General features: G+C 35.9%; 1 protein-coding gene across 5 annotated transcripts; it reads left to right on the top strand.

Moving 5' to 3' along the window:
* Nucleotides 1-5,583: 5,583 nt before the first annotated feature.
* On the top strand, nt 5,584-17,441 carry LOC112506497 (protein phosphatase 2C and cyclic nucleotide-binding/kinase domain-containing protein). Of its 5 annotated transcripts, none has more exons than XM_025110598.1 (16): nt 5,584-5,688; nt 6,166-7,371; nt 9,530-9,661; nt 9,833-10,060; nt 10,182-10,307; nt 12,417-12,479; nt 12,583-12,665; nt 12,960-13,191; nt 13,272-13,585; nt 14,544-14,631; nt 14,714-14,780; nt 15,000-15,277; nt 15,370-15,435; nt 15,548-15,669; nt 16,120-16,276; nt 16,966-17,441. In XM_025110598.1, the coding sequence occupies exons 2-16, from the start codon at nt 6,349-6,351 to the stop codon at nt 17,209-17,211; spliced, it is 3,225 nt and encodes a 1,074-aa protein (XP_024966366.1). In that variant the 5' UTR covers nt 5,584-5,688; nt 6,166-6,348; the 3' UTR covers nt 17,212-17,441. The 5 variants fall into 5 exon arrangements, 4 of the variants coding, with proteins under 4 accessions (XP_024966366.1, XP_024966365.1, XP_024966367.1 ...); XM_025110597.1 differs by having other exon boundaries at nt 5,584-5,732; XM_025110599.1 differs by having other exon boundaries at nt 5,584-5,732; nt 16,925-17,009.
* The last annotated feature ends 1,118 nt before the right edge of the window (nt 17,442-18,559 follow it).

Below are 18,559 nucleotides of genomic sequence, written 5' to 3'. Positions count from 1 at the left end.
AAAGACAAATTTTAGTAATATGATCATCATATTTATTTAAGAATACTTAAACACAATAATAATGAACGCAAAAATGTTTAATGTAAATACTCATATCCAATATGTCAAAACAGATAGAAACATTACTGTTGAATTGTTCAAATAATTTAAAGTTTACTAAAATTTACAGATCAAACTAATGTATTGAAAAACCTCAAGCCTATTAAACTAGTATGAGCATCACGCTTGCTTTGACTTACTGGCTTGGTCAGAGGGTCTGCTGGATTATCTAATGATCAAACTTTGCATATCTTCACGTCACCTCGATCAATGATCTCTGAAATCAGGTGATATCATTTTTAGAATATGTTTGAAGTGCTGATGTGACCTTGGTTCTTTCGCTTGAGCTATGACACCCTCATTGTCGCAAGAAATGTCGACAGGGTCATATATGATAAGAGCCACTCCTAGGTCTGAGATGAATTTTTTCATCCAAACATCTTCCTTTGCAGCGTCGGACGCTGCAATATACTCCGATTCTGTAGTTGAGTCTGCTATACTAATTTGCTTGTAGCTCTTCCAGCTCACATCTCCATCGTTTTACACAAACATATATCATGTCTTTGATTTAAAGTCACCACATTCGCTTTGGAAACTAGCACTATATACCCTTGAATACACAGATCTCTTTCCTAATCGCCATACAGTAAGAATATATTCTTAGTTCTTCTCAAATACTTTAGGATATTCTTCACTACTACCTGGTGAACATCAATTGCGTTTGACTGATATCTGCTAGCTATGCTTAGGGCATACGAGAACTCTGGTCTAGTACATAATATGGCATACATGATAGAACCGACAAACGAAGCATGGGGAACACCCTTCATACCGTTCATGTACTCTTTTGAACTAGGACATTGAGTCTCGCTCAGTTTTATGCCAGGTACCATTGGCAAGTTTACACTCTTGGAACCCTTCGTATCAAAGCGTTTCAAGACCTAGTCAATGTATGTACTTTGGCATAATCTAATTAGACGTTTAGATCTATCTCGATAGATCTTTATGCCAAGGATATATGCCAGCTCTCCTAGATCCTTCATCGCAAAACACTTCTCTAGCCATACTTCTACACACTCAAGCGTTGGGATGTCATTTTTGATGATCAATATGTCATCAACATAGAGGATAAAAAATAGTATTATGCTCCCACTGACCTTCTTGTGTACACAAGGTTCATCTTCATTCTTTATAAAATCAAATTCCTTGATTTTCTCGTTAAAACAAAGATTCCATCTACAAGTTGCCTACTTTAGTCTATAAACGGACCTTTGCAATTTGCATACCTTTTCAGGATACTTCAGATGTTTAAAACCTTCTGGTAGTACCATTACACATCCTGGATTAAAGTTCCGTTAAGGATCGCGATTTTAACATCCATTTATCATATATCGTACTCATGATACACAGATATGACCGAAAGAATCCTGATGGATTAATAATAACTACTGGGAAAAATGTCTTATCATAACGTACTCCATGAGTCTAAGTGAAACCTTTCCTACCAATCTAGCTTTATAAGTATGCACAATCTCATCCATGTCAATTTTCTTTTTGAATAACCACTTACATCTGACAACTTTGCAGCTGATAGATGCATCTACCAAGTTCCAAAATTGGTTTTCTGACATGGATTGTATTTCATCATTCACGACATCATGCCATTTTACCAGATTCCAAACCTGATATGGCTTTTTGGAAGCTTATAGGTTCATCATGAACTACATTGTCACTGCCAATGAGTAACCATATCTCTTAGGCTCTTGAAGATTCCTGCTTGATCTTCGGATTGTTTGTATCTCGTCATTTTCCTCAACAACTTGTTAAGGTTCAACATCTTGTTGATGGTCAGTGTTAACGATAGTCTTATTTTGAGGTTCTTGAATTTCTTCAAGTTCTACTCTGTCCCCCGTAGTGGTTCTTGTTAGAAAATCATATCTTAAGAATTCACCATGTCGTGCAACAAATACTTTATTCTCCCTGGGTTTATAGAAGTAATATCCAATTGTCTTTTTCGGATATCATACAAAGATGCACTTTTCAGATCTCGTACAAGCTTCTTAGAAGCTTCTTGCTTAACATAAACATCACAACCCCATATTCTCATATAAGATAATTTTGGGACCTTTCCAATCCATAACTCATATGGGGTTTTATCGGTCTTTTTGGTTGGTCAATTATTCAGTATTCAGGCAGCTATTTCTAGGGCATATCCCTAGAAACTCTTAGGCAGTGTAGTATGACTTATCATAGACTGAACCATGTCTAACAAAGTTCTATTTCTCCTTTCAGATACCCATTATGCTGAGGTGTTCCAGCAGGTGATAGTTGGGATACTACCCCACATTCTCAAAGATGATCAATGAACTCCTGGCTTAGATATTCGTGACCTCAATCCGCCCGAAGCGCTTTTATCTTTTTTCCAAGTTTATTTTCTAGTTCATTATGAAACTCTTTGAATATCTCAAAGCTTTCAGATTTTTTTTTTCATTAGGTAAACACAATCATATCTATTGAAGTCATCAGTAAAGGTAATGAAGTGACGATGACCATTTCTTGTGATTGAACTGGAAGACCCACATACATGAGTATGAATGACTCCTAACAGTTTTGTAGCCGTATCAGGTTTGCCTTTAAAAAGAGTTTTTTCCATCCTGCCTAATAAACAAGACTCACATATATCATATGAATCATCATATTATTCCAACATTCCTTCCGCCTGGAGTTTGGCTATGTGCTTATTGTTCACATATCTAAGACGAGAGTGCCACAAGTAAGTCTGATTTAAGTACTGCTTAATTTGTTTATTGTTTGCATTTTATATTGATTCGTAATTACAGTTATTTTTCCTATGAATTTCATAAATACCATTATGTTGTTTAGCCACAAAATATAAAACATTGTTAGGTAAACAAAAATTGTATTATTACCGAAAGTAAATATAAATCCAATTGGCAGTTCCATATCATACATCCCTTGTGCAACTGCAACTACCTTAACTCAATTGCCCATTCTTAGTTCCATTTGGCTTGGTTTCATCTTCTCTTAACTTCTTAGTCCCTACAAAGTAGTACATATGAGTACCACACGTGGCGTCTAATATCCAAGAATCTGTATTAGAAGTGAACAAATCAATGGTAAACATACCTGAAGCTCCAGTTATTTTATACTTCTGCTTCCTTTGATCTGCTAGTAGGGCTGGGGAATTTCTCTTCCAGTGTCAGTTTTTGTTGTAGTTGAAGCAACTTTTCCTGAATCTTTTCATTTCCCTTATCCATGTTGGAACTTCCAACCTTTGTTTTACCCTTGGAAATCACCGTCTTCTTTCTTACTATCCCACCTTTAGGTTTGATCATCAAAACCTGTTTCGAGTTGATTAAATCCAACTTGAATTTTATACATTTTTTAGCAGTTTTAAGCATGTTGTGAATTTATAGTTCATGGAGAACTAATCATATGATTTAGGTATGTAATTGAGGATAAAATCGATTGCCAATTCCTTTTATAGTGGGAAACGAAGATGAATCAGTCAATGTATCATTTCATTTTCAAAACATGGGCACCAACCGATGAACCCTCGGTAATCATACATACATGCAATGCCCTGAATGTTTCAAACCTCTCCTGTCTAGTATTTAACTAAAACATAGATTTCATTGATAATATCATATCCCATGTTGTCATGTCTTCATGACCCCTCAATAACTCGTGAGTCATAGAGCAAGCATAAGACAACCAACATTTAGTAAGTCATTCTGGTACTTATCATAAGCAACCCTGATTTCAACTGATGCATTTCTGGTAGGGGTGTTTGGAGGAGGTTTTTAAGAACGTAGAACTTCTTAATCAAATTCAGAGAATTGAATCAGCTGAAAATTGGTTTGGCCTATCACTCTATTTATATGATCCGGTATTTCAGATAGCCAATAACTCACATAAGGTTTTAGTGTTTATCTGTAAATATTTATATAATCATCTAAAAACATTAATAATTATATATATACATATATATATATATATATATATTACAAGATAAAACCATGTAATTATCATAATTATATTATATCACATACTTTATAATTATTCTTCAAGAATAATTGTTTAACAGTCAAACATGACTTTTCGGGTTACTTTCAAATGCAATCAAACGCATTTTTTTATGTGCGACCTTATAAGTTTACATACTCTCCAGCGATTTCACTGTATGACACGTGTCGTGGACATATAATATTGACGGTAATCAAGTGTTGACTTTTATAAATTAATTTACTCTTTATATAATGTATTATAAATTTTTTAAATTAGTTGTTTTTTTAGTTTTTGAGGTGTTACACGTTCTTTTTATGAATTAAATTTAAATAAATGAGCAATTATTTTGGGAGAAAAATCAACATGATTTCCTTTCCTTTCCTTTCCCTTTCTTATTTAAAAAAAACTCGAGAACACAACATTTTTTCTTTCCCCCTACTTTCCTTTTTTTTCCCTTGTAGACAGAACTCGAGCACACAACGGTGATATTTGATCAAAATTGTGAATTTTTTTTTTATCAAAAGTGTATCTAGAAAAAACTTGCATAAAACTTGATAAAAGATTATGAATTAATAAGAATTAAAAAATAAATAAATCCAAAGATATAATAAGATTTTTACAAGGTTCTAAATAGCGTGAGATGTGGCGTGACGACGAGGTCAAGCTCAAGCTTTGGAAGCCAAGGCGAGGTCGCGGCATTTTTAAGACGTGATTTATGGCGACAAATCTCTATATCATATATAAAGTTATATACATAAACGTATTTTTTCTTACTATTACTCAATAAATCAATGATACTAAACAATTTAATTTAAATTATATATTGAAAAGATAAGTAAAATCAAATGTCTTGTAACGAAAACCGTGCATTACGTCATGGTGTACCTCAAGCATAACGTGGCGTGAGACACAAGCTTTGAGCCACGACGCGCCATGGCAGCTGTTGCGGCGAGCTTTTTCGAACATTGGATTTTATTAATTTATCCAATTCAAAAATATATATCTTTATTTCTAAATATTATTTTTGATTTTCATTTATGGTATTTTTTATTAATGGATTACGTATTCCATCTTCCTTCTTGCTTTCTCATAAATTAATTCACTTTTCGCATGATTCTACTTTTATATATATATATATATATATATATATATATATATATATATATAACATTTTAACTTCTTATTAAAAAAAAAGGAAATCAGTAAAATATCAAAATGTCCTTTTAAGTTACCTGTGTAATAGATTTTTTTAACGGAGTTGTAACAAGGGACCAAGACGTTATAAAATGCATACTATAAGGGTTAAATCCATAAATATTTTATTTCCAGGGACATAAAAGGTAAATTTATTTAAACGAGAGACCAAAAATGTAATTTAGTCTATAGTTTAATAAGGGTGTTTGTAAAGATGATTAGTGTAATGAGTAGGGCGGCGCGTCATGATAACAGGCGCGTGGACCAAGCGTCTACTTGCTTCACTCATCAACTAAAAAGCTGAGAACCTTGTCGCTCCACACATGCATCGATCCTTCACAAACAACAATCCATCTCTCCATTCTCTCCTGTCGACTCTCTACTCTGCCTTCTCCCCTTTTCTGATCAAAACCCAGCTGTAAGGAGGTGAGATCATCGTCGTCTTCTGCTTCTTTATCTTCAGTTTCAAGGTACAACTGTCTTCCAGCATCCATATCCATTCAGTAACTCTGTATGCCATTTGCCAACAGGCTTTTTCCTTATTCATAGATCATAACTGTATCTATCGACATTTTTAGGTTGTAAGTTTTGTGGGTTTTTGTCATGACAGCTTATAATTTGTAATTTCATGAGAAGATAAGGTTTTTGGGTGAGTGGCGATTTACTGATGTTTGTTAGATTGGACTTCCATTTCAGCGAATTACTCGAAATTGGAGAATAATATCGTTTTAGTTGTTATTTAGGTGGATAATATATTTGGGGATTTAGTTTGTGTTTTACTTTGATACGTGGTGATTCTCGATTTTAGGATTTAGTTAGAGCTATGACAGCAGATAAGGTTTTTTTGTTAGATTCTAATTGGTTGTTTCTTTGGCATTTTTGTTTCCTTTTGAATTACTTCAGAGAGCTGAAGTTATAAATCCAGCAGTGAAGAATTCTGTTCAAGCTCCTGCATTTTTGTTATTGGAGTTGGGCAACGTGCTTCCGGTTTTCCCCTTCAGTAAACGAAGTGCCGTGAAACACATCCATCATGAGGTTTAATGCAATTTTTGTAGACGGGTCTATGGTGGATTCTTGTTCGCAATAATGGGTTGTGCTTATTCAATAGATTGTAACTGTATTGGTGATATATGTGCACCTAGAGATGGTAAAGTAAAAGAAACTGATAATGTTGGTGCATCTGAAATTGGTGTGTTTTCGCCTAAATCTTCTTATAAAGAAGATGATGGAGAAGGAAATCAGCCGTCGAATCCTGAAGTGGGTATAACTAGGCTAAGAAGGGTTTCGTCACAGTTTCTACCGCCTGATGGCTCTAGAATTGTTGTCATTCCAGCAGGAAATTACAGACTACAGTACTCATATCTATCTCAGAGAGGGTTCTACCCTGATGCTCTTGATAAAGCCAACCAAGATAGTTTTTGCATTCACACGCCATTTGGGTCGAATCTTAATGACCATTTCTTTGGGGTTTTCGATGGTCATGGGGAATTTGGGGCTCAGTGCTCACAGTTTGTGAAGCAAAGATTGTGTGAAAATTTGCTTAGAAATAGCCGGTTTCACACTGATCCAGTTGAGGCATGTCATGCTTCCTTTTTGACAACAAATTCTCAGTTACACGCGGACAACAGTATAGATGATAGTATGAGTGGGACAACAGCAATTACCATATTGGTCCGTGGGAAGACACTCTATGTTGCCAATTCTGGTGACTCAAGAGCTGTTATAGCTGAGAGGAGAGGAACGGAAATTGTGGCTGTTGACTTATCTATAGATCAAACTCCATTTAGAGAGGATGAGCTTGAAAGGGTTAAACTTTGTGGGGCCAGAGTTCTTACTTTGGATCAGATCGAAGGTCTGAAGAATCCAGATGTGCAGTGTTGGGGCACTGAAGAAGGTGATGATGGTGATCCTCCTAGATTATGGGTCCCAAATGGGATGTATCCTGGCACAGCTTTTACAAGAAGTATTGGTGATTCTATTGCCGAGACAATTGGTGTTGTTGCTAATCCAGAAATTGTTGCATTGGAACTCACACCAGATCATCTGTTCTTTGTGATTGCTAGTGATGGGGTCTTTGAGTTTCTTTCCAGTCAAGCTGTGGTTGATATGGTAAGGTATCCTGTTTTAACTTTAACAATACTTGATCTATAAGTATCATAAAACATTATACAAATACATGTATATATTAATGGCTGGATTATGATGAATTACATGTTCTAATCATGCAACTATTAGCTGATTCTTGCCTTTGCTACTCCATGAAACTAAGTGCCACATAGACTTGAATAATTGGTTGACTATTAACCATTGATCTGAAAGAATCAACACTGTTTTTTCTTTTTAAATCAATATCTTTGTAGTCTTTTTGGTTTTAGCTTACATTAAGGTATGTTAAAGACTTGATTAGGTTTATTTGACAAGAGGCTATTATTAAGAAATAGACATGACACTCGTCCCTTATCCCAAGTCCATCTCATTGCATAACCGTAATTTGGTACTGCGGGTGGGTTGGGTTGGGGGTGGAGCTATTAAATGTGACAATCTTTTTCCCCTCCCTTTGGATAACCTTATTTTTTGGTATTGCTCCACCAATCATATACCGTGTAGCTGAAAATAGTAAGTAATGCAGTTTGTTGAAACACTTTAGTGCACTCTCCCCTTCCTCATGACTGGATGCATAGTTTCTAACGGTACTAAGAATATTACAGATTTGCATTATTAGCTTCAGCATTTGACACCTAAATTCTCACAACTTCCATCACTAGATGAAATCACTCCCCTATGCTAATGTGTCTCAAAACACCCAATTGCAGGCAAATTCAGCCCAAAATATTCACAGTTCAATGATCTTCTGACCTTAGTTTTTGGCAAACAATCAATATGTGTTCATAATCTCTAGATATCAATATCTAAATTGAGTCTTAGTAGAATGTGGATCCAGTGATTTGAGTTTACACACAAAAATACAAATATGTGTATATGCGAACATGTCGCAATGAATAAAGAAAAAGAGTGATATGTAGTTAAGCTATTTAAACCTTTCACGTGTGAAACTGTTAATTTCTTTTACTTCTGCATCTTTGTAACTTAAAACAATATATTTCATCCAGAAAATAGTCAATATCTTGAAAATTTTCTGGCTTAAACAGTGGGTTTCTTGGATATAATCAAATTAAATGTGGATTTTATAAACATCTTGCTTGCAAATACATTTTGCTAGTGTGCCGAAAATCTCAGAATTTTACCGTAGGATTTGGGACTGTTTCTTTAGTTTTATTAGACCAAGTGTAATGCTCAGACAGATCTCTGGTTTTAGTACTCAGAGTAAAAGCGGTCAATAGATTTGTGCAAATTCCACTTTTATGACCTAGGGCACTGAACCCTTGTTCTTGAAAGTCCATAAAGTTAAATCCTTCATGTTGTTGCTTTTCTTGGATTTTGTGCAAATGTGCATTCAGTCATGCTCATGGGGAAGGGAGGGAGATCCAACCTATATCTACCATTGTTTTTTTACAAAACATCAACTTTGGGGGAGCATGGATGGTGTTACAATATGAAAAATGGAGGGTTGGAAACTAGGTCTATCATTTAAGACCTACAATATCACGGTATTAATAATTGAGCCTGATGCTCTAAGATGTACCATGGCAGCATGGCCGGACAACTAAAGTGTGGTGGAAGAAGTAGAGTCCGGTTGTGGATGCCTTTAGTCTGATATAGGTATAATTATTTCTTAGGTTACCGTTGACACAGTTATGGATTAAAGATTTCAGAAGCAGTAATTGATATTGATGGTTAGTGGTGGGGGGCGGTTGAGTATTGGGTAATTCAGATTTTTTGATAAAATATATTGCTTGAGAATCGGTTGTTGGCAACTCAGTTGGGTTTGTAGAGTGATGGTGGCAATGGCAATTGCAAGAATCCTTTTATGTGATTAGGATCCTTGTCAAGTGCTTGAGCTATGACACCATGATAGAAGGTATTCTAAAAAGGGGTGCATTATCATTAGAGAACTGTTTAATAAATAGAGTACAATGATGATCAGTGGGCCGACATAGGAGAAAGCTTGATAAACCCAAACCAAACCAGTGTATCGCATCCGAAGGTGGGGTCTAGGGGGTATGATGTACGCCCTGACCTCTACCCCAACTATGTTATGGAATGGCATAATTGGGTCTAATAGAAACAACAAATATCTAGAATCCATCTCGAAATTCATCATATCTTGTTCAAAATGATCATTCTAACACTTTATATCCTGCTATAGGTTTCAAACTTTACGGATCCACGTGATGCATGTGCTGCAATTGTTGCTGAATCTTATCGGCTGTGGTTACAATTTGAGACCCGAACAGATGATATTACTGTAATTGTGGTGCATATAAGTGGATTGACTGGGGTAAGCTAACTCATTGTAATCAAGCATTTTACTTTGCTTCAAAAAGTTGTGCCAGAGGTTTCTCTTCTTTTTTGTTTCCTCCTTCACTTTGAACTTCTTTACGTCTGATTTGGGTGGGTTAAATAGTTTGTCATTGTTGAATTATTTATTTGATTGCTGTTTTTATGCCAGGCTACAGTTGGTCAAGCAGCCATTTCAAGCACTGCTTTAAGACCCCCCATACCTCAAGTTGTAGAATTGTCAGGATCAGAGTCTCCAACAATGAGCTGGAATGCTAAAAACCAGCGAGTAAGGACTGATATATCACGGACACGGCTCCGAGCAATCGAAAGTTCTTTAGAGAATGGGCAATTGTGGGTCCCTCCATCTCCAGGCCATAGAAAAACTTGGGAAGAAGAAGTAAACTTTCCTCCAATTAGTATTTTGCGTAGAGCAAGACTTTGTTTAAAAAACTTCTACATGCTATTTTATGACTACATTGCTTCTTGACCGTGGATAATTTAGTTTTTGTTCTTCACAGGCACACATCGAACGCGCGTTGCATGATCATTTTCTTTTCAGAAAACTTACTGACTCCCAGTGTCATGTTTTGTTGGACTGTATGCAAAGAGTTGAAGTTCAAGCAGGAGATACTGTGGTGAAACAGGTAAATATTCAGTAACCTCTCATTGTGGCATATCTGATGCTACACATACATAAATTTGCGAATGAATCCTTGAGATCCTGAACAATAATTTTATTCAACTATGCTGACATTTTAATTGCTTATTCTCGATACATAGTTAGAAGGCTCTCCCAAAATTGGTTACAGTCATCCGAGACTTGATCCTTGAGATCCAAATCCTGTTGAATGTTTCAAAGATGCAATCAATAGCTGAAATATCACCTCTAAAGATAACCATTATTTATGCAATGATCAAGTCCCAAAGCAATAAATAACCCTCAAATCAACTAAACTATGACTGGAAGTTATATGTAGCCCGCTACCAAGGGCTTGTAATTGGTTCATAATTCACCTTCACAAAGAAGGTGCTATGACATGTTACGAGTACCACAACTTAAATTCTTGGACACCCAGATTCTTGGAACCGTAATGTTTGCAATACCCCATGCTGAAAGCAACATGTTGGCCCAAATAATCTCCCAATGCATTAAATCCATGGTTGGAAGTTACCTGGCACCCACTACCAAGGGCTTATATAGCACTCATAGAGTCGTAGTTCACATTCAGAACCAGTGTGGGATAGGATGTTACAACTTTGTACCTTATGTGATAAAAAAATATAAATAAATGTGCTCATTTGGGATTGCTTAAAGTCAAGCATGAGTGAATCTACAGGAACGCTATCTTTTCCTTTTTTATAGCATGGAAACGGAAGGAGTACATCCTCTTTCTCTTAGCACTCACATTTCTTTGTTCCATAGAAAGCAAAGGTGGTAAGCAGTGGTGGATCCAGGAAGTCAGGTGATCGGGACATACCTAGTGGCGAATGAGGTTCGGATTATTTGGAAATCCTTGGTGAAACACCATAAATGGCTATGAAGAACACATAATCTGACAAAATTATCATGCATTCCAAAAGAAACTCCATGCTTAAATATTGAAATCATCCATAAAACACTAAAATTGCTGAGATATACGACAATAAAAGCAGTGAGTGGGTGGGTCACTGGGGGCAGTAGATTGAGTAGCCAGAAAAAGGTTGGGGCAGTAAAGGGGAAAACATCGTGGTAAATACGACACTTCAGGTTTCTTTTTCCACTTTTGGATGGGGGTTTGTGCCCTGTACCCCTAAAGGGTGCATCCACCCATGGTGGTAAATTCATGGTTACAAACTTGATAAAAGAAGATATATGCATTTTAGGTATCGTGCGCTATGAGCTTTCAAGGACTTGCAATGCGTGCAATAGTGATTGACCGTCAAACCATCATACTTGGCCATTAATTTCAAAGAAACCATCCTTTTTGGGGAAGCAAAAAGGTAAAAAAAGAAAAAGAAAAAAAATAAAAAGAAAGTTACACCTTCGGAATACCCCAGAAGGGAATTTGAGTGATTTTGGACAAAAAGGTGCCAAGTGTGATCTTTTTGCACTTGCATTTCCACAATATGTCCAAAATTGCTCATTCTATAAATTATAGTGTCTTTGTGGCATTTTTCACAAGAATATTTTGCAACAAAAATCAAATTGAGGTGATATAAAAAATCAATTTAACGTTCAATGTCTGTAGCAGCCTCAAACTTCTTATCCGCTGCTAACTCAACATATACACCTTCTTTATGGTGCATATAAACACATGTTGTAAGTTATTCATTCGAAATGAGCTTGCAGTTTTAGGGAGCTAATTTCCCTGAAAGATTCTGTGTGCTCTTTCAGTCATTGCTAAACATTTTTGTCACATCTCCTACTGGTTTTATCCATGAATGCATGCTGGAATCGTTATTCTATTCTAAATTTAACATGGTCGAGTTAAACATGCCTTTGTATATGTCATAACCTTCACTCGTATATCTATGCCTGTAATGCCAAAACCATCCCACAGTATTTCTGTTTATGTGATGGTCTACATTATTGACGTGAGGAATTATTTGCATGTAGAACGAAACCTTATTAAGTGGCGAAGCCTTTTTATATGTGTTGTACTTCATCCTCATTTCTTTGAGGATCACTCATGGAGAAATATTATAGGTAACCACAGTTTGCTCTATGTTTAGGTTGTTGGATATAAAAGTCTAATTGTTGTCATATCTTGCAGGGTGGAGAGGGTGATTGTTTTTATGTTGTTGGAAGTGGTGAATTTGAGGTCTTTGCAACACAGGTGATACCTCTTTACATGTTTTGTTTTGAAGATAGGCATAGATCAGTTAAGTTTTTAAGCTTATTATCAGTTGGTTAAATTTTAATGAGGTAATTGTCGACAGGAAGAGACAAATGGAGCGGTGCCAAGGGTTTTACAGCGGTATACAGCGGAAAAATTGTCATCCTTCGGCGAGCTAGCACTGATGTGAGATATCTTTCACTTTATTGAAGCCTTATCAAAGTTTAACCATGGGAGTGTTTATTTCACAAGACACCTGATTACAAGTTGTATAATCTGTTCCCCTCATATAGTGGTTTGGGGTTATTCTTTGCTAAATTCGGCTTCAAATTTTTGTTGAATGGTGCATCTTTGAGTTGAAATTCACTATTAAGATATAAAAAAAATAGTTTTATGAACTTTTTTCCTTTAAGTTTTGAAATTTAGCTCATCTTTCACCGACGGTTAGGCATTCCCGGTCTTCTTTTTGCTACATTACAGGTACAATAAGCCCCTACAAGCTTCTGTTCGTGCGGTGACAAATGGAACCCTCTGGGCTCTAAGAAGAGAAGATTTTAGAGGAATTCTTACTTCAGAGTTCTCAAATTTATCATCATTGAAGTTATTGCGCTCCGTAGATCTTCTCTCAAGGTTGACAATCTTACAACTCAGTCTCATTGCTGATGCTCTTTCTGAAGTTTCCTTCTCCAATGGACAGACAATAGTTGATAGGGTAAATTTGTTATTTTAAGAAAAATTGCCGTTTTATTGACATTCCTACTTAATCTTCAATATAACCATGTCTATTTGTAGGGTAATGGTCTTTTGGGACTGTATATGATCCAGAAGGGTCAAGTGAGGATCACTTTTGACTCATATATTAGAAGTCAAAATGCGTCCAGCCTCATGGCTGATATTCAAAAACTGGATGATGACATGCAAAGTGGTACAGAGCTTTCGATGGACAAGAGTGAGGGGAGCTATTTTGGAGAATGGACACTCTTCGGTGAATGCATAGACTCTTTACATGCCGTTGCTGTAGGCAACGTGGTATGTGCTGTTTTAACAAAGGAAAAGTTTGAATCAGTGGTTGGTCCTCTGCCAAAGATCTTACAAGATGATTACAGGTACGTCATAGCAGGATCAATAAGCTCACACACAGTTATATTTTGCAGGAAATGAAAAATCAAACACAGGATTTACACAGATCAACAATTTTGTCTTGCATCCATGGCTGTTGCTATTGTCCTATCATAGAAAAGAAAACCAGAAAAATAAATTGGTTAACATATGATATCTATCACAATTGGCATATTCTCCAATCTCCATATACCCTTTTCCTTGATGATAAGCACACAACACAATCTGATTGATCTTTTTTTCTTGTTCCTCGGTGCAACCCGCAATAAAAGATGCTCTTATAAATTTAATATCTGTACAGTTGGTTCATCTTTCAGGTTTTCTTTTTCCTTTTATATATTTTTAAGTTCGTTATGCTGAATTTTCTATATTTACTATTTTTACATGACCTCCATCTAAAACTTGTTATGGAGAAGGGACTAATATTGGTGTCAAACGAAAACTTTTAGGCAAGACATAGATATATTAAATGTGGAATAGTCGTTAAAATTGTATATACAAACAAGCTTCTCTGAAAGAAATTCCACACCTTTACCGTTCTGGACCATAACAAAAGCTTTCATAAGTGTTATGTGCTAACGCTTCATCCTGTGACAAACATGTTTGAATTTGGAATTCTATGTTTTCGTGATTCAGTATCAAAAATCCCGGGCCTTTTTGGTAAGCTGTAGCAATTTAGATCCAATTTTTTTATTTTGTTGGATAATAAGTCCCATATATGTAGAACTAGTCCTGAAGCGAAAACAAATTAGAAGAAGTGATTTTTAGTCTGGAATTCATCAATAAACACTGATCTTATTTAACTCTAATTTCTAAAACAATACATAAGTGAAGCACATTTGTCTGTTTGTAATTGTGTTAGGCCTCTATTTATAGTTAGTTAACACGTAATTTTTGGCAAGAAGATACTTCACATGTCTGATTCTTCATTTAAACATGATTTAGGTCAAGAGAAACTTCTAGTGATCTTCCACGGGAGCCCATCAGAAATATTGATCTGTCTTTGCTTTCAAAAGTTCAGCTTTCTGATTTGGTATGATAATTGCTTTGTGCTTTCTTTTGTGTTCATTCTTGAAAGCAAGACGATGAAATTAATGTATGTACTTGTTGTTTAGGAATGGAAAACATGTTTATATTCCACGGATTGCTGTGAGATTGGGCTTGTGCAGACAAAGGATTCAGGTTTCCTCCATTCTTCATTTCTATTAGGACCCAAAATACATTCACTTTTTCGCACTCCATATAAGTAGGACCCACAAAATAAAATCGTGAAATGGTGGAAAGGAATAGGATCTTAGCATCTCAGTAAGGATATTAAACGTATACTCAACATCCTGTAATTGTGTTGACCATTTAGTATACTAACATGCACTTACTAATGTCTTCTTTGCATCCAATCAGAACATTTCTTTAGCTTAAAAAGATTTTCAAAACAAAAGATCAAGAAACTTGGGAAGGAAGAACAGGTTTTAAAGGAGAAGAAACTAATCAAACACATAAATGCATCTGCTGGTGTGCCACAAGTTCTATGTACTTGTGCCGACCAAACTTACGTTGGCATACTTTTGAACACTCTCATCTCCTGTCCTATTGCTTCCATACTTCACTCTCCACTTGATGAGCCATCTGCTCGCTTCTGTGCTGCCTCTGTCATAATAGCCTTGGAAGAACTACACAAGGTCAGATTCACCGCCACAAATCGGTTTGATTCAACATCTTAATCACCCATTTAATAGTTTGTAATTTTTCTATTTGCTTTGGTTTGATTCAGGCTGGCATTCTCTACAGAGGTGTCTCACCAGAAGTTCTAATGTTTGCCCAAACAGGACATGTACAGGTGTGTTGCTGTTTAAGAGAACTTCTTCATGACTACTTATACAACTTTAACTAGTATTATTAATAATCACCCATGTCTATATATGTGTGCATGTTGCTGTCTTGTATCGTAGCTAGTTGATTTCAGATTCGGAAAGAAGTTATCCAGCGAGAGAACGTTTACAATATGTGGGATGGTCGATTCTTTAGCTCCAGAAATAGTCCAAGGGAAAGGCCATGGTTTTGCTGCGGACTGGTAAAAAATTATATGTTTATGATATCATAAACTGTTTTAACTGTCATCAAATGTTATCCATGAGTTCAATTGTTTCTGGTGAGACTTACTTGAGTTTTTTTTTATTGGAAATGAACCATCATTCTTACTAGAATGCACAAAGAACATTTTGCAGTTTGCAAGAATGAATGATTTTGGAAAAAGTTGCCAACTACGATGGTTATTATTTGCATTTACATTTCCACAGTACTTGCAAAAACGTTCATACTTGCAAATATATTGTTCTATCTTGTGCCAAATATGACGGTTCAAGAAGACTTATCACTTGTTTGTTTATACCATCTTCGTTCTCCATTTTGTTTGTACTATTTTCATTTCTCGTAACTGGGACCCTCTGTTTCTTCTAGCATTATATAGCTAAGGCCCACAAAATGAAAATATTAAATGATCAAAACAAGACATAATTTGCAGGTGGGCATTAGGCGTGTTGATCTACTTCATGTTACAAGGTGAGATGCCATTTGGTTCGTGGAGAGAAAATGAACTTGATACCTTTGCAAAGATTGCCAAAGGACAATTCACTCTCCCTGAAACTTTCAGCCCTGAAGTTGTTGATCTCATCACAAAGGTACCTACTTTCAACTTAATCAAACAGCCTTTGGAATTGATATGGGATTGTTTAGGATTTGACAAATACTTTGACCTCAAAAAGTCAACTGTATCTTCTATTTCACAAATTTAGCAACTAGATCTTCATACTTGGCCATAAACTGATATGGGTTCTCAAAAAGTTTCAAGATTGATAACTATTTTGATCTCAAAGTCTGTCTGTAGCTTTTTCTAATGAACTGAACATCAAGATTGATTCTCGAAACCATTAGGCCTTGGCCTAGTGGCCACCTCCTTCCGTAAATGCCTTGCCTTGGGCGTGCCCACCCGGGTTCGATTCCAAGGGAGGACAGGTTGTCTTTTCCGGTGCTTGCTTATGAGGTATGGCAAGTAGGTTCACAAAATGTGGACCATGGGGCCATGAGGTCCCCGCCAATAAACCTTTTTTTTTCTAAGATTGATTCTCGATCATAGAATGAATAGGGATTCTTTAATATTTTCAAGATTTGACAACTATTTTTATGTCAAAAGTCAACTCTGAGTAAAAAGATGTGGATTTTGGTCATAATATGTTACGGGTTCTTCAAACTTTTTCAAGATTCAAGAACTCTTTCAACCTCAAAAATCAACTGAGCAGCAAGATACCGATTTCTGGTTGACTAAACAGAAACCATCTTTTTGACATTATTGTTCTTTTTGAACCTCAAGTTACTGGAAGTGGATGAAAGTGAAAGACTTGGAAGCAAAGGCGCAAGCTCTGTGAAAAGTCATAGGTGGTTTGACGGTCTGAATTGGGCAAGTGTAAAGGACGGTAGTTGTGCAGTTCCACAGGAGATCATCTCCCGTATAGATCAATATCTTGAAACTCGTCCTGCTGATACCGCAGCTCCAGTACCCTTACCAGCTGAAGATGTGGACGAACTAAACACACCAGAATGGCTTGATGACTGGTAAAAAGGTCCGGTTTCAACTGATATTTGGTTCAAACATGATCATCTGTTGGTATAAATCTTGTAAGCAGACAGTATTGATTTTCAATTCTTTTTTCAAACTTCTGTACATAGGCATATTACAATATATGTGTGTTTATGCATCAGAGTTTTGCTTTTGAATCATCTCATACTTCTGAAAACTTGGATTCTTGAATATTGTTAATGTATTAATATGGATTTTTCATGTTTTTATATTCTAAATTGCACTGTTTTGAAGTTCTGTTACATATGAATTATGATATGTGCGGCGAAGAACAACATTTTGCATTAATTACCTTTTAAGGGCATGGTTCTCATGTTACTTGATACCTTAAAATCTATTTTTCTAGATTTTTAAGCTTCTACTACCCATTTTGACCAATAACATTTGAATATCACCATATCATAGTCCATAGTGAGATTTTTTTTTATTAACCTGAATATCCAACCTGCTATGCGAGCCGACTAATCTCAGGTTGACCACCTGCTTTGCAGATAGCCCGGAGTCATCGCATTTGAACTTACGTAGTCACAAGGGGATTTTTATTCCTCCTTAGATTTGAACATGAGACTTACAGTTACTTTTGACCTTTGGATAGTCCATAGTGAGAATTTCTAACAACTTTTTTGTTCTTAAAAACGCAAAAAAAGATATTTTAGGCTCGTTAGCTTGTCTGTTTTTACGACGGGTAAGGGTAGATCAACAAGTCCGTAAAAATGGTTTGCGTTTGTTATATTAGATCTGTCAAATAAAAAAATAGTTTAGGCATAAACCTGCAAATGATTAGCTCTAGTTTTTTTTTTATCAAGTCTCGGAATAATCTCATAAACATTTTCTCTTATCAATTCAACTGTAGTTATGTGTTAAAGATTATTTAGTCAACAAATACTTGATTAGATAGTGTTACAGTCGTTGAAGCATATTGTTACCACTGATTTGATGTATTATTGTGTATTTTTTTTGTGAAAGCTCAAAATGATGTCGCTCGCTCTAAAGGTCAAAAAATACCAGGAGGTCTCAAGTTCAAATCCAAGGAGGAATAAAAATCCCTTTGTGGCCACGGAGGTTAAAATGCGGTAACTCCGGGCTATTTGCAAGACAGGTGGTCGTCATGGGATTAGTCGGCTTGCATAACAGGTTGGATATCCAGGTTAACAAAAAAAAAATGATGTCGCTCTATGTAAAATGTAGTGTTGATCTCTTCTTAGGCTTCTTTCTTGCGATCACAACTTGTAGCAATGTCATTTAAACACTAAAAATGGCAAAGTTGGAAGTGTGCATGGAAAAAAAAGGATCTTTTATCACTTGTAGCAACTTCTAACCATTTGGG

This window comes from Cynara cardunculus (genome assembly GCF_001531365.2).
Source record: "Cynara cardunculus var. scolymus isolate 2C chromosome LG 2, CcrdV1, whole genome shotgun sequence".
Classification (NCBI taxonomy): domain Eukaryota; kingdom Viridiplantae; phylum Streptophyta; class Magnoliopsida; order Asterales; family Asteraceae; genus Cynara; species Cynara cardunculus.
This window is presented reverse-complemented; position numbering and strand designations above follow the sequence as displayed.

What these genes read in the sequence shown, in the direction of transcription:
- LOC112506497 (XM_025110598.1), top strand. Translation starts at nt 6,349, where the DNA reads ATGGGTTGTGCTTATTCAATAGATTGTAACTGTATTGGTGATATATGT. An exon ending in GTCAAGCTGTGGTTGATATG is followed by an intron (nt 7,372 to 9,529) that starts GTAAGGTATCCT and finishes ATCCTGCTATAG; the next exon opens with GTTTCAAACTTTACGGATCC. An exon ending in TTGTTGATCTCATCACAAAG is followed by an intron (nt 16,277 to 16,965) that starts GTACCTACTTTC and finishes TTGAACCTCAAG; the next exon opens with TTACTGGAAGTGGATGAAAG.